The 15,525-nt window shown below is 63.4% G+C and overlaps 1 protein-coding gene across 1 annotated transcript in view; it reads right to left on the reverse strand.

Moving 5' to 3' along the window:
- The window catches only part of ONECUT3 (one cut homeobox 3), a 23,153-nt gene extending 18,773 nt beyond the window's left edge, over positions 1-4,380 (reverse strand). The window contains 4 exon segments of the mRNA XM_052802188.1: positions 3,337-3,722; positions 3,725-3,981; positions 3,983-4,252; positions 4,254-4,380. Of these exon segments, the coding sequence (XP_052658148.1) occupies positions 3,337-3,722; positions 3,725-3,981; positions 3,983-4,252; positions 4,254-4,342 (1,002 nt within the window). The 5' untranslated portion in view covers positions 4,343-4,380.
- Positions 4,381-15,525: the final 11,145 nt, after the last annotated feature.

Raw genomic sequence — 15,525 nt, forward strand, 5'->3', positions numbered from 1 at the left:
AAAAACACGGGAGGATGGGTCAGCCGAGCGCTCAGCCGAGTTCAGGGCAAATGAACGCGTGGAGCGGGCAGCTGCCGTGTACCGAAAGGGACACAACGATGTTGTTGCCCTCCTGAGAAATAATCATGAGCGAATTCCCTAGTTCTGAGTGTCGGAATAAATCCGTGGCGGGGAGGGAGTTTGCTCTGACAGGATGGGAGCGCACCCACAGACACGCGTGGTGGGAAGGCACCCACCGCCCTCCGCGGACACGCGGGGATGGGAGCGCAGGAGCTCGCCTGCTTCCCACAGGGTCCCACGGGAACGAAGCCGATGTCTTTGTCAAGGGACCGGGATGGCGGGTGGGGGGGGTCACGGGTGGGGGCTCGGAGCCCCGCTCCGCCGTGCAGGGACCCCCAAAGATGCCACGGCGGGAGCTCCCGCCACCCACGGGCCCTCTCAGGCCTCGTGGGGGGGTCACGAAGTTTGTGGAGCTGCATCGGGGTGGGGAGGGGGGGGCTGCGGCCGTGACAGCGGGTCGCAGAGATGGATGGCCCGAGGGGCCGGGCCGGGCCCGGCCAGCTGCTGCCCAGATGTTTCCCCGTGGGACCCCCCTATTTTGCGGAGCCCCGCGGGGCGAGCGGAGCCGGAGGGAGCCCGGGGGCGGGGGGGGGAGCTGCAGCCCCCCCGGCTGCGGCATTGCCCGGGTCCCGGCTGAATAATTAATGGTTCATCTGCGGACGGGGCGGCGGGAGGGGGAACTGGAGTGGAAAGAGGAGAAAAGCGGCAATTGCCATTTATAGGGGCCCGGCGTGTTTATTGATCCGCGATTTACTGACTCGGACTAATCCATCAGATGGACTCCGGCAGCCCGGCGGGACTGGGACCGGGACCGGGACCGGGACCAGGACCGGGACCAGGACCGGGACCGGGACCGGGACCGGGACCGGGACCAGGACCGGGACCAGGACCGGGACCGGGACCGGGACCGGGACCAGGACCAGCCCTCGCCCTGGCCGTGCCCCGCGTCTAAAACTCGTTTTTTTCGCTTGCACTGGGAGGGAAAAAAGCTGATCCCTGCCCAGGCGGGGAAGGGCTCCCTTCCCTCCTTGCCGGGGGCGGGGGTCGCAGCCCTCCGGGCCCCTCCAGCCCCCCCAGCTCGGGGCGGCCTGAAGGGACGAGCAGGTTCCACCGGAGGCCCCGGGGCGGGTCGGGTTGGGGGGGGATTCGCCTGCAACGATCGAGAAGGCCGGGTACGGCCCCCCGCTCCAGCACGACCCCCTCCCATAGAATCCCCCCTTCTCGGGGCAGCCGGGCCGGGGCTGAGCCCAAGGGGCTTCAACCAGTACCGGTCCCGGTGGAAGAAACGGCGGGAGGAACGAAACGAAAGCGGGTCCCAGCGGGGCGGCACCGGGGCCGGGGGCCGGGAACAAAGCGGCCGGGCCGGGGGAGGCCGCGGGGAGGTGGGGGCGGCTCCCCCCGCCCGGGGCCGGGGTCCGGCCGATCCCCCGCCAAGGGCCGCTCGGGCGGCCCGGTCCCGCCTGGGGAGCCGGGGTTCAACGCGGGCCGGTTCATGGCGGGGTGACTGGTTTGGTGGTTTGTTTTGTTGTGTTTGGTTTTTTTTTCCCCTGTCTTCGCAGAAAGCAAAGAATTAAACCCTGTCCCCGTGAAATTTGGGGGTTTAATTTCCGTAAATCATGCCTCCAAGGCGTCCCTGGGGCCGAGGGAAACTCGGCGCTGGGGAATAAAAGCCATTTGGGAGAGAATAAACCTCCCCCGACGCCGCGGGAGGAGCGGGAGCGATGGCAGCGGGACAGAGCCCGAGCCGGGCCGGCGGGCACGGACCTCCCCGAGCCTCCCCCAGCTGGGGCCGCATTTTTATCATCACCATCATGGTTATTATTTCAAATTTTGGCGAGTCAGAAACCAGCCACCCGCTGCTCAATTAGCCCGAACAACGGGGGCATTAAACGGCCGATCGCGGCAGTGTTTAAATCTTTATTTACCAGAACCTTGTAAAGCCAGGAACAATTTGCATTCTATTAACTGCTTTTCAATAGGGCATCGACTGGAACTAAAAGATGCCACTACCCTGCCCTAATTAAAGAGCAACTGAATTACACTAAATACATATGAACGCTGCTCTCCTCCATAAATAACAGCGGGCTCCTCGCCGTGCCGAGCGCCCGGCGGGCCGGACTCTGCCCGGCCCCACGGGGACCTCCGATTTCTTGAAAAAAAAAAAAAAATTTTAAAAATTATACACGCGTGGCTTTTACCCCACGGCCATCCCCGCTTGGCCCCGTGGAGCCCCGGCACGGTTCTGCCGGGGACGGCGCGGAGGAGCCGGGGGAAGGAAGGGCCAGAGCGGCTCCGGGTGCCGGGGGGGGTGGCGGGTCAGGCCGGGCACTGACCCCTCTGCCAGCCCTCGGCCCTCTCCCCCGCGGAGGAGCGCGGAGCCGCGACCCCCGCCCGCCCCCCCCGCAGCCACACACAGCGCGGCCGCGCAGCAAAACCGCGTTTCTCCAGCAAACCCTCGGCCCAGCGCCGGCCTGAGGCCGAACGAGCCCCGCCGGGGGCGGCCGCGGGGAATGGCTCTGCCTCCGCGCTGCGCTCCGCACCCGCGGTGCTGCGGGACAGCAGCCCCCCCCCCCCCCCTCCCCCGGCCGTGAACCGGGGGCACGGGGAGGGGGGGTCGCTCCTTCTCCCCGAGGGCAGCCGGTGCCCCGGAGGGAGCGGAGAGCAGCCCCGGTGCTGCCCGAGTCCCCCAACCCATCCCCGGCCCCACCGGCGGGGAGCGACCCGGGCAGCGCGGGGACGGACCGGAGCTTCCCCCGAGCGCGGCTCCGGTACCGAGCGGCGGTGCCAAACCGTCCGCGAAGGAGCTCCACGAGCGGCCCCGGGGGCCGCGGCTCAGCCCGCACCCACGGGCGGCGGAGAGCGTGGGCCGGGGGCTGCCAGCGGCTCTCCGGGGAGTAAGGGACAGCTTCGGCGGGCGGGACGGAACGGGAAAGCCCGCCGGGGCTAGAGGCAGCCTGGAGGGGCGGCGGGGAGCGGCGGGCAGCTCCCGGCTCCCGCCACCCGGGATCTCTCATTTCCCGCTGGCAGGAGCAGGCCCGGGGAGGCGGGGGGGGGGGGGAGGTTCGCCTTCAATATAATACGCCTTTAATAGAATTTCTTTCCCTTTCTTCGAAAGGCTTCACATCGGCTCGGTAACAGCCACCCCCCCCCCCGCGAGCGAGGGGTCCCCACGCGTGTTCGCAGCACCCCCTCACCCACCCACCCGCCCAGAGGTGCGGGGCGGCCGGCCGCGGCAGCGGACCGTGCCGTAGCCTACCTGCCAGCCTGAGCGCCGACCTGAAATTCCGGCTCCTGCAACCATTTCCACATCCTCCGGAAAGTCTCCCGGCCGGACTTGAGCTTACTCCAGGGCTTGGGGTTCCGCAGCAGGTCCGAGAGGGTCCCCTGGGAGCGGCACAAGATCCTCTGGGCGAAGATCGCCTGCGGGATGCTGTAGCGTTTCAGCTCGGCCGTGATCCTCTGAGCCACCTCCTTGGTGTTGATCTCCTCCACCTGCCCGGAGCCGCCGGGCTGGGAACCGGTGGCCGAGGCCTGCCGCTCCCGCTCGCCCAGGAGAGAGCCACCGGGCTGGGCGTGCGGGTGACCGTGCGGGTGCATCCCGTTGAGCGGCGGCATCATGGCCGAGCTGGGGGCCGCCAAGCCCCGCGCCAGGTGCTCCTCGCCCGGGACAGCATCGCGGCGTGGGAGTCGAAGCCGTTGGGCGAGAGCATCTTCTCGTTGGGCAAGTGGCCCCCGGGGCCGTAGGGGGCCAGCGGCTGCTGGGCGTTGTGCAGGCTGCCCAGCCCGTTGGGCAGCGGCGAGAGGGGCTGCCCCATGGCCGGCATGTCCTTGGGGTAGTGGCTGTAGAGGTTGCCCATGGAGGCCAGGCTCCGCTCGTCGCGCATGAGGGTGAAGCTGCCGCTCACGTTGCCGGCCAGGCGCTGGGTGCGGGTGGTGGTGGTGGTGGTGGTGGTGCGGGTGGTGGAACTTCTCCGAGACGGTGGAGATGGGCGGCAGGTGCTGCAGGGGGGTCAGCGTGGTGTAGGTGCTGCTCAGGCTCATGCCGGAGGGGGACTCGCAGGACATGCTCATGGCGGGGTGCAGCGGGGCGGCCAGGCTGTGCTCGGCGCGGTAGTCGCCCCCCTCCAGGATGGAGGCCATACCCGACACCATGGCGGGCCGGCCGTGCGGCACCAGGTTGCGGTGCGAGCCCTGCCGCCCGTGCGCCGGGGCTCAGCAGCTCGGCGGGCTGCGAGTGCGGGACGCCGTGCAGGCTGCCCAGGTTCTCCATCGCCAGCTCCATGGTGGCCGCCGGGCTCTGCCGCTGCCTCGCCCGCTCGCTCGCTGCCTTCCTCCCCCCACCCCCCCCGCCGCCGGCCGCCTCCTCCTCCTCCTCCTCCTCCTCCTCCACCGCCGCCCCCCCCCCCCTCCCCGCTCCCCGCGCCGGCTGCCCGGATTAATTCAGACTCCGCGCTCGGGGGATCGATCTCCCCGCGCCCCGCGGTCAGGCCAGCATGATGCGCCGCGCCCGCCCCAGCCCCAGCCCGCCTCGGTGCGCTGCGGCGCGGGGGGGGGGCTGCGGCCGGCCGGGGAGCCGGGGAGCGGGGCTCGGTGCGGAGCGGAGCGGAGCGGGGCGCGGTGCGTGCGGCTCGGGGCGGCTGCGGCGCGCCTCGGCCGCCGGCTCCCGGCAGCCTCGCTCTGGGCCGCGGCGTGACGTCAGCACCGCCCCGCCACGCCCCCCCCGTCGTCGTCGCCCCCCCCCCCCGCCGAACCGAGCCGCGCCGCGCCCCCCCCCCCCCCCCCCCCCCGCCACGGGTGCGGGAAGGGGCGAGGGGGGGGGCAGAGGCGGGAGGAGCGCGGAGCGAAGCCGGCGGGGCCCGGCACACGGCACCGCAGCCCCAACCCCCGCCGGGGTGACACCCCACCCCCCCCCGCCGAGGTGCCCCCCCCCACCCGTACCGGGGTGACCCTCCCCGCACCGGGGGTGTGTGTCGCCCCCCCAGCACCCAGGTGACCCCCCCGCACCCGGTACCCAGCGCGCATGTGGCGGCGCTGCACGACTGTGCCCACCTGCGCCCCCCGCACATCTGGCTGCCCCCAGCCCCCCCCCGTGCACACATCTGGCTGTCCCCACCTCTGGATGCGCCTGTCCCCAGCGCCCCCCACCCCCACCCCCGCTGCCTCCCCCGGACTCCCCCCCCCCCCCGTCGCTCCCAAGGGCCTGGCTGCCTCGTCTACCCCAAAGACAACTGTCCCCGCACACCCGTGTTTCCCCACGCGTGTCCCCAGCATCACCACCCGACCCCCGGTGGGCACTGCCTTCCGTTCCCGGGCAGCGGAGGCTACCGGGAGGTGGGGGGGGTTGCCTTGGCACTGGGAGCGGGGTTGGGGTGGGGTGTGACAGGGACACGCGTGGGGCGGCACATGGCGCTGTGCTGCAGGGCCCTGGGCAGCGGTGGTGGAGAAGGGAAAGGAAAGAAGGAAAGGGAAAATGGAAAGGGAAAATAGAAAGGGAAAATGGAAAGAGAAAATAGAGAAAGGGAAAATGAAAAGGGGAAGGCAAAATGGAAAGGGAAAGGGAAAGAAAGGGAAAGAAGGGAAAGGGAAGGGAAGGGAAAGAAGGGAAAGGAAAGGGAAGGGAAGGGAAGGGAAGGGAAGGGAAGGGAAGGGAAGGGAAGGGAAGGGAAGGGAAGGGAAGGGAAGGGAAGGGAAGGGAAGGGAAGGGAGGGGAGGAAGGCAGAATGAAGAGGCGACACGAGCCGGGTTTAGGCCACCGGGCGGGCTGGGGCTCCAGATCCTTCCCGGGCCCGTTTCCAGCCGGCCTCAGCCCCGGCCCCGGCCCTGCCGAACTGGGCTCCCCACGCCGAGGGGCGGCGGGCAGCACCGGCTGAAGCGTCTCGGGCATTTCCAGGCCGGGATGAGCCGGTTTTCCCAGCTTTATTGAACAGACCGAAAAAAAGAAAAATAAAATCCATAGTTCCCCGCGAGTGGGCCCACCAGCCTCGCGTGGGCTGCTCGGTCTCTGGCCACCGCCGGGCTCCAGGCGGCTCCCACAGCCGAGGGTCGTCCGGGGGGGCCTGGGAGCTCCGGTGTGGGGCAGCGGCAGCGGGACAGCAGGTCCCTGCTCTCCTGGGGACGGGGGCCACCGGCCGGTGCTCGGGGTGTCACCGGCCACCCGGCTTCGCAGTGAATAATTCATTAAAAATTAACGTCCCGTCCAAACTTAGTGCATTTAACCCAACCTATCCCATCCATCCCATTCCAACCATCCCATCCCAATCATTCTATCCCATTCACACCCCCATTCCATCCCATCCCAACCATCCGATCCATCCCAACCACTCCATCCCATTCATCCCCTCCACCCCATCCCATCCCATCCCGCCCCCGGGAAGTCGGTGAAGCGCCCGATTCAATAAAATAAAGCCCCGCAAGTTTCCTGGACGCGGGCGCAGGGCGGTCACCCGTGGAGCAGAAGATGGACCGGGGGGGAGCCGGGGTCGCCTCTCAGCGCCTTTTCTGCCCCTGTAACCCCTTTATACCGCGGTCCAGCCCGCTGGAGCCGGGACAGGCCCGGCCGAGCGGGGATGTGGGAGGAATCCGCTCCCCCCCTCGGTCCGTGCCCCGCTCCCGGCTCTCACCCCCGGTGCGTCCCTGCCGGGAGGGTCCGCGGGCCGTGAGCAAGACCCCGAAACCGGGAGGGAGCCGCGTCCCGGGGGCTCCGGTGGGGATGCGAAGTCCCCGATATCCAGGTGGGCTGGGAGGGGGGAATTCCAGGCAGGTAACGGGACAGGGAGCCGGGCAGGGATGGGCGGGGGGGCCGGAGCCGGGCAGGGATGGGCTGGGGGGCCTGGAGCCGGGCAGCGCCAGAAGATGCTGAAGGGGGGGGTATCGAAGTGTGCAGCGAGGAGGAGGCGGGGAACAAACCGGGGATGAAGCAGCCGCGTCTGGAAGGGTTTCATTGAGTGTAATAATGGCGATAGCGCATCGACCGGCCCATCGACCGCCCATCGATAGATCTATCCCTGCAGCTGCCCAGCGCGCCCGCCGTCCCGCACAGCGTCCCCGGGCCGGGCTTACTGCCCCCCCCCCCCGCCCCCAGCACCGCCGGGTCCGCAGCACCGGGGCCCCCCCGGGGCAGGCGCTGGACTCTGCCCTCCGCCGAGCTTTGCACGGAGCAAACAACAAAAAAGAGAGAGAGACTTTTTAGTAATTAGTGCGACATAATTGAGTAATGCGGTAGCACCGCGTCCCCCCCCCCCCCCCGGCTCTTCCCGATCGATGCAATATCATTAGGCGAGAGTCACCGAGACACGCGGGGCCGGGGGAGCGGGGAAGCGGCAGGAGCTCCCGGGGCCGGGCCCCTGGGTCCGGACCCTGGCCCGAGCCGCTGCCGGGCATGGGTGAGCCCGGCGGGGTTTGCTGCCTCCGCGGCGGCCCCAGCCCGGGGGAAGCCCCTCGGAGCGCCCAGAGGCTCTAGCGATGGGCCGGGGCGCAGCGCGGGGGAGAGGCCCGGTCTCCATTCGCCAGCTGGATGCTATTGATCCCTTCCTTCGCCTCCTCTTTCTTCCTGAGCTCCCTCTCCCTATTTAATTCCCATCCCTCTGCTCCTCCGTAGCCGCCCGGGCAGCGCTCCGAGAGGAGCCGGGCAGCGCCGGCACCCCGGGGGCGGAGAGCGGTAAGTGCGGAGGGGGACCGCGGGCCCAGGGCAGCCTCCACCCGGCCCGGCCCCCCCCTCTCTCCCCCCCCACCCCCCCAGCCCCTCCGGAGCGACCGGCGGCTTCGCTTAGACGGGACGAGCAGGGAGAGAAGCACAGCCGGGCGGACCCAGTACCCCCCCCCCCCAAAAAAAAAACCCTCTGCCAGCGCAGAACCCTGCTCAGCACCCCCTCGCCCGCTCAGCACCCCCCCGGCTGCGCCTCGCTGCCCCCCCCCCCCGGGCGGAGCGGGGCTCTCGGGGCTACCCGCACCAGAGAGGCGGCCCCGTTCCCGGCCGGCCCGGGCAGGAGGCGGCGGCAGCGGCGGGGCCGGTCGGGCAGCCCCGGAGCCCGGGGGAAGGTGTGTCGGAGGCAGGACGCTCACTGCTGCCCGCTCCCTGCCTGTACCCCTGCCTGTACCTCTGCCTTCCTGGGCCGTGCCGCTGGGCTGCACCGCGGTTAGTTTGCGCTCAAATCTATTTTATTTTTATTTATTTCCCCACCCTCCCTTAGGAACAGCTCGGAAGCCCAAACGACACGGCCAGAAATACACCCAGAGGAGCGGGGTGAGCACCTGCGGGCTGTATTTCTTGCAGGCGGCGAGCAGGTCCAAGGCAGGGGATAAACCATTTTGTTTTGCCGGGCAGGGAAGGAGAAGGAGCCGGTAACGTGGCTCCCGCGCATCCCGCCATAGCACTGCCCCTATAGCAGCCCAAGTTCCTTAAAGTTCTTTAAGGCTTCAAAATAACAGCACCATCGCCTGGCAGGTGAATTATTTAGTGCCTATAGATTCCTCGCAAACCCTTTCATTTCGGTTCCAAATCTTCCCCAGCCCAGCCTTTGCCTATGGATGTCTCGATTTTACAACAATCAAGCGGGAGGCAAAGAGCGTGGCAATTTCTGCTAATCGATTTTCCATACAATGGGCCCCAGATGATGTTTTAAAATGTGAGAAACTAAAATGTGTTGGTTTAAATAAGACTTTTGCAATCAATAGCTTTTAAAAAAAGAGACTTTGATACCGGTTCTTGAAGGGGATTCAAACGCTTTCGCTTCCAAAACAAAACAAGGCAGGAAAAAAACCAGCCACGCCGGAAAAGTTCCGCCCGGATTTGGGGTTATTAAAGCGGGATATGGGGAAAGCCGCTTCGGGGGGAGCAGCGCCAGGACGGAAGCCCCCAGCCCCGCCGGTTCCCTTGCGCGCCCCCGCCCCGGGGCTCCGCGCGGTTCCGCGCTGCCTCCGCGTATCCCGGGCCGGCCGCGGGCGGGGCAGCCCCGCACCTCCCGCCGCCCCCGCCCCCCCGTCCTCCGGCTTCTTCGGCGTTTTCGGGTCCGTTTTGCCCTTCCCCGATTTCCCCGCGGCGCCCAGCGCGTTGCGCCGGGGTTTGTGGCGCTTCGGGCAGGAACCCAACGGGAAAAAACTCCGGTCCTTTCCCCATCGACCTTTTCCTCTGCTTAAAATCCCGCCTCCCCCCCCCGGCAGCCCTCCCCGATCTGCGCCCTCGGCGGCTTTTTTTTTAATTTTAAGACATTTTTACCTGCAAGATCAGGCCCTTTCCCCGCCGCTCCCGGCTTTTTTTCCTTTCCCTTTTGCGGGATGTAATTTTCTTTTTTTTTTAAATTTGCCCCCCCCGGTGAAAAATTTCCCTCTCTCTGCAGAATCGGCCCTGGAGGAGTTTAGGGAGAGGGACAAGGTGGGGGACCCGTCGGGAGCTGCCCCCCCCTCCGTCCGCCTCTGCCGCCCGCCTTCGCCCCGGGGCTCGGTGTGTCGGGCCGGGGCTGGGCTGGGAGCGGGGAAAAGCGGCAGCAACGGGGGGAAATCAAGCGGGGGGGCAGCGGAGCGGGGGTGGGGGGAGAACCGGCCCTTCCACAGCCTTTCCGGAGACTTTTCTCGTTTACCCCGAAACTTTGGGCCGCCCCGAAACTCGGCGGCCGGGAGCGGCGGGGCCGCGGCGGCGGCGGCGGGGAGCGGGACCGGGGAGGTTTGCCATCCAATTTTGCCCCGGGGGGGGCACTTTGAGGACGGGCCGTTGCTCTTTTCGATGTAACGCCCGCAGTTTTTCCCCGAATGAAGCGGCCCCGCCGAGCTCCGGCGTAGCCCGGGCCGGGACCGTGCACCCCCGGGGCTCCGCACCCACCCGCGACCGGGGGCCGGGCCGGGCCCCCCCCCGCTGCCCCCAGCTCTGGGAAAACCAACGGGGGCCTCCGGGAGCCTCTTTCAACCGCAATTTGTTTTCAAAACTTGCCGGCGGAGCAGCCGTGAACTTTACACCCTGGCAGCGGCGTGGGACGGGCTTGGCCCCGCCTGGGCTTTCGGGGGAAAACCGGTGAAAATCGCTGAGATTTCGCCCAGCTCCGAGCTCCGAAGTGGGAATTTTTTTTTTAATTTTTTTTTCCCCGATTTTTTCCCCTCTCTCCCGTCCCCTCTCTGCTTTTTCCCGGTCGGGCCCAGCCGTCCCCGAGCCGGGCTGGGGAGCGGGTGGATTTATAAAGCCCAACGTGAGACATGCAACGAATTTGTCCGTGCTCTGAGGGGCGGGGGGTGGTGGGTGGTGATGGTGTCCCCCAGACCTCCGAAATGCCCTTCACTCCCACTCCCCGCCTCTGCCCTCTCCCACTTTCTGCTCCTTGTGCATTTCGGGGACCCTCAAGCCCGAGTCTCTGAGCACCCCAAAGGCACCCCGAGGGCTCACGGGGAGGGTCCGGGGGGGCCGTGAGCGCAGCTTCGCTGCGGGGCCGGGGCCGAGGAGCCGGTGCCGGTGCGTTGTGAAACATCGAGGAAACGAGAAGAACCGGGCGCTTTCCGCCGCGCTGCAGCGCGTTCCTGCATCACACCGTGCACTGAAAGCACGCGAATTCAACAGTTATTTTATACATGATATATATATGAGGATATATATAAAGAGACTGTATTTATTTTATATATAAGCGATGTATATAGATAGGTATATATATCTATTCTCTGTTTCTTTGTATTTCCCGCAGGTATTTCCCTGTCGCCGCAGGGCTCCTTCTCCCGGCTCGGGAAGCGTCTCTGCTTTTTCGAAAAGATCCCGGTTTTGGAGACTTTTCTCCGCAAGCCCGAGGGCAGCGGGAAGGTACGGCCGGGCCCCCCCTGCGTGATCCTGCTCCGGCTCGGCCGCACCGCGGAGGGGCCCGGGAAAGGGGGTGGGTGGGTGGGGGGGGTGATTTGCCGGGCCCGGAGCCCCCCCGGTTCCTGCGGCTCAACTCCCGCAACAGGTACCTCCGTTCCCCGGGGCTGCGGGGACCCGGCGCGTCCTGCGGCAAGAGCCGGGGGAGGCAGCGGGGGGGGGGGCAGGCAGGGGTAGGGGCAGGCAGGCAGAGGGGACAGGCAGGGATGGAAATAGGCAGGGATGGGAGGAGGCAGGGATGGGGACACGAAGCAGGGACAGGGACGAAGCAGGGATGGAGGCAGGCAGGGATGGAGAGAGGCAGGAACAGAGAGAGGCAGGAATGGGGACGAGGCAGGGATGGGGGTGAGGGAAAATGGGAAAAGAGGCAGAGACGGGGACGAGGCAGGGAAGGGGATGAGGCAGGGAACGGGACGAGGCAGGGAAGGGGATGAGGTAGGGATGGGGACAAGGCAGGGATGGAGAGGAGGTAAAATGGGAGCCGAGGCAGGAACGGGGGACAAGGCAGGGTCAAGGCACGGACCTGCCAGACGCCCACAGACCCCCAGCCAGACCAAGCAGCCGCTCTGGGCTCGGTAGGGATGGGCAGTGGGTCCCCACAGGATGGGGTGCTCAGGCCTGCCCCTCGCCCACCCTGGCTTGCTTGGGTCATGGGGCACTTGTCACTAAAATAATCCAAAGCGGCTCCTATCACACAGACACAGACACACAGAGCACCGGCCGGCCACAGCCCATACCCATCACACAGACCCATCCAAGGGAAACATGTGCATGCTCTACCCCCAAATCCACCCCCCCTCCTACTAAACTCCACCACCACCCTGGGCATGAAGCCACCCCCATGGCAGATGCCACCCCAAGAGCCAGCCTGGCTGGGGTGCAAGGCGGTGGCACCCCTTTCCCCATGCCCTTCTCTCTCCCGCAGCAGTAATTGCTGCTGTATTTATCCAAACTAGGAGGGGGTGGCAGAGAAAGACTTCAAAGAGTAATTTTCCGGGAATTCTCCTCGGTGTAATTGTCTTGATAATAAATCCAGATGCTTAGCCTGTGTATGAATTGCTTTTTACCATTTTCATTTATTATTGAACACAGTGGGGAGAAGGGGAAACGCAACAGGGCTCTTTCTTGTGAGAGAAGGGGTGAAGGGGCCGAGGAGATGATTTCTCTGCAGATCCGGGAAACCTGGATGTGCTCATCGTCTTGTTCTCTGGTTTGTTTTTTTTTCTCCCCTTAATACTTAGCCCATTTTCCCACCCCCACTTTTTTGGGGGGGTATTGAAAACTAATTAAATAACCCGTTAGCTAACACGTTAAATTAAGATCCACTCTTGGATTTAATGATGTCTCCAGAATAATTGACAGAAATGTGAAGACAGACTGTCAATAGATTCCTTCCCCTGGTTACACTGTATAAATGTGACTAAAACAGATCTCAAAGAAGGGTGTCCCGGCACAGCACCCACACAGGGACAGAGCCATCAGGGCACCCCTGGGTCTCAGGAGACAAATGTCTCCTGAAGTGGGGGCTGAGTGGGGACATGGATGGCAGGACAATGCTGCTGCTCCCCAGGGTGGCCCGTGGAGGACTGGGGATGAGAAACCACCCTGAGACATAATTTGGGTTGGAGCAAGACCCTGGCAAAGACTCATGCTTCAGGGGAAGGGGGAAGCATCCCTCGGCCCATGTCCCCAGCTGCCGCCCCATAGCCTGTGTGCTGCAGCACTGAACGATACTGGCCAGACGTGCTCCTTCATCCCCAGCCCTTGGAGCGGTCCAGGGCAGCCTCGTGCTATGGGGATGGATGCAAAGCTGAGCCTTCGCTTTGTCCTGGCTCCAGCAATGCAAACAGTGGCTCGTATGGTGAGCATACACCCATCGCTTTCTGCTTAAGCTCTCAGGTAAAGGTTACCTTAGCATCCAGGCTGAAAAAAATCAATGGCTGATACAGCATGAGACTCAGAAAGACAACATACATCTATCACTTAGGGATTCGATGGGCTTAGAATAGTCTTGTCAACAAATGATTGTTTAAACAGAATATCTCAACTGTTTATGGCACCCTTAATCCATACATCTAAGCACCACTGTAACATGTCGTGAGCATGGATTGCTCTGTAGAAACCTCTGTTGTTAGGTCCAGAGCTGCAGCACACTTAAGCATGTGCTTAAGTCTCTTAGACTTCAAATTAATCATGTACTTAAGTGTTTTGCTCGACTAGGCCTGGCCTAAGAACAGGGAAATACCTGTCATTATGTTAATTGATGAAGGTTTTGTTTCCTGCCCTCCATTTATGTAGCATATAAAGGGCTAAATGCACACACGTGTGCTCTGGACACTGAGTCTTCTGGCTGATTTATCCAGCCGGTGCACAAACAGACCCAGCGTCACCCGGCCGTGGAGGTTATTTCGTAGCTCTTCCTTCTGCCCTGGGCACTTGACTCCTTGACATGGCATTTCAGGGAGGCTTTGGGCCAGCGGAGCCGGTGGTGGTGGGTGAAACCCCCCCGGGGGTTGTGAGTTAGATGATGCAAAGGGAAAGAGGAGAGGAGCAGATGGAGAGGGCTGCAAAAAAAAGATACAGAAGAGAATGAAGAGCAAAAAGAGGCTGGAAAAGCATCACAGACTCAGAGCAACAGCTACGATGTCCACAGGGACCTGAGCAGGGAAAGCGAGGGAGGCCAGTGCCAGCTCCAACCAGCCTGGAGACCTTCTGGTGGAGACCTGCAGCCCCCGCAGACCCCCAGCACAGCAAATCCTGGCAATGCAGACCTGTGGGAAGCAGATGCAGCTGTGGAGGAGATGCTGCCTGAGCAGGTGCTGGCTGGAGCCCAGTGTTCCCCTGGTTCCTACGTGGGTGGCTTGGCCATGACCTGGGGAGCAAATCCCAACATCATCGTCCCCTTCTTGCATCCGTCGCCTGTCCAGGCTGGCTCTGAGGTCTCTGGGGTGGGGGAGATGTCTTGCTGTGAGCTCCGCGCTCAACACTTGTCTCATGTTAATTATACAACAAATTTAAGTGTGTTGGGAAGGGGGAGCTTCTGTTTCCTCCCCCAGATAACTGCAGCTTCAAAGAAAATTTGAAAAGATGCTTTCAGGTGTTTGGGGGCTTGCAAGGGGACAGGTGCTTATGAAAACACAGGACCTGCAGAACAAAAAATACGGTGAGAAAGGAGAGAGAGTGAAAGAAATAAAGGAGTGTTAAACCACGTATCAATATTTCTCCTCAAAATGTAGAATGCATTTTCTTTCTGAAAAATTAATAACCTCACTTTGTCAATGGACTCTGTCCCCCTCCCCCCCGCTCACCTCCCCTCCTCTTCCTCCCTGTCCTTGTTTGCAGAAGATGTTCAACAGAAAACAAGCAGAGAATAAAAAAAGCCAGTTAATCCTCAGCGATTCCAGACTTGAGCTTTTTAACAGCCTCTCAGGGTTCATCTCCCAGCCGTGCCATCTCTGCAGAGAAGGGGAACCCTCCCCGCGGGCTGCTGGCTGGCTCCTGGCTCCAGTTCAGCCATGCATCTTCAGCCAGTGCAACGCAGGGCGATGCTGCCTTCAGGCAAATCAAAGTGCATGGCCCGAATTCCCCAGGAGGGTGTCCATGCGCAACCTCGGGGCAGTCTGAAGGACGTTGTGGGGATGGATGGGGTAATTGCCAAAAGGATTTGGGGACTCGGCCTGTATGCTCCGGCGAGACTCAGCCAGATGCCTGCAAGGGCCAAGCGCCTGGGTGCATGGGACGCTGAAGCTTATGTTTGCATTTAATCTCCACCTTAAAGCCAAGCAGCTAGTTAAATGATGCACCCCCTGAGCAGTCTTGCTGGAGGGGACTGGGGTAAGTCCCTCCTGAGATGCCACCTCCCTCTCGTCCTGCCAAATCCGTGCCCCAAGCTCAAACCCAGCAGCAAGTGCCCGAGCCAAGGGAGACCCTCGCAATCTCCCCATGAAACCTGGCCTGGTTGGAGACAGCGGCTGGGCCACTTCTTGTGGGACCTTCCTTAGGGCTCCCCGAGCAGCTGGCAGAGACACCGGCAAGAATCCCTGTTCCAGCACACGCTTAACTTCAGCGAGTTATGAAATGACCTTGAAGCCAGTGTGGTGCCTGGAAGACTAGGGGAGGCTGGGGCAGGGACGGCAGCAGTCCTGTCCCCTGTGGGGACATCACGAGGGGCTCGAGCTGGGGATCAAACCCCTTCCCCATCGCTCTGGCATCCAGCAGATCTTGAAGGCAGAGCTGTTTGGAGGCTGCTGGACCTGGCGAGCTGGGGAGGGGCGGTTGGGAGACCAGGGGAGCGTTCGCCCTGCCAGGATGCTGTGGCTCAGGATCCAACCCGAAGGTTTCTGTGGCGGTGAAGACCAGGAATATTTTCCCAAGACACTGCTCAGCTCTCGGGGCCAGTGGAGAGCTTGTCAAATATTGAGCAGGCACATCAATGTTGCAAGCTCTAAGTGAAAGCAAAAATCAGTTAATGGTCTTCCTAAGCCATCCTCTTGGCGTGGAGACTCCTTGCAGAACCTGGGGCGGACGATTTGCGAGGGGTTGATGCGCTGCTTAGTAAAGTGATCATTCAGCACCCATTAACATGTGAATAAAACAAAATATCTGAAAAATCCCAGTGGCAAGAGGAAAAGCACTGC

The sequence above is a fragment of the Harpia harpyja genome, chromosome 11 (genome assembly GCF_026419915.1).
Source record: "Harpia harpyja isolate bHarHar1 chromosome 11, bHarHar1 primary haplotype, whole genome shotgun sequence".
Classification (NCBI taxonomy): domain Eukaryota; kingdom Metazoa; phylum Chordata; class Aves; order Accipitriformes; family Accipitridae; genus Harpia; species Harpia harpyja.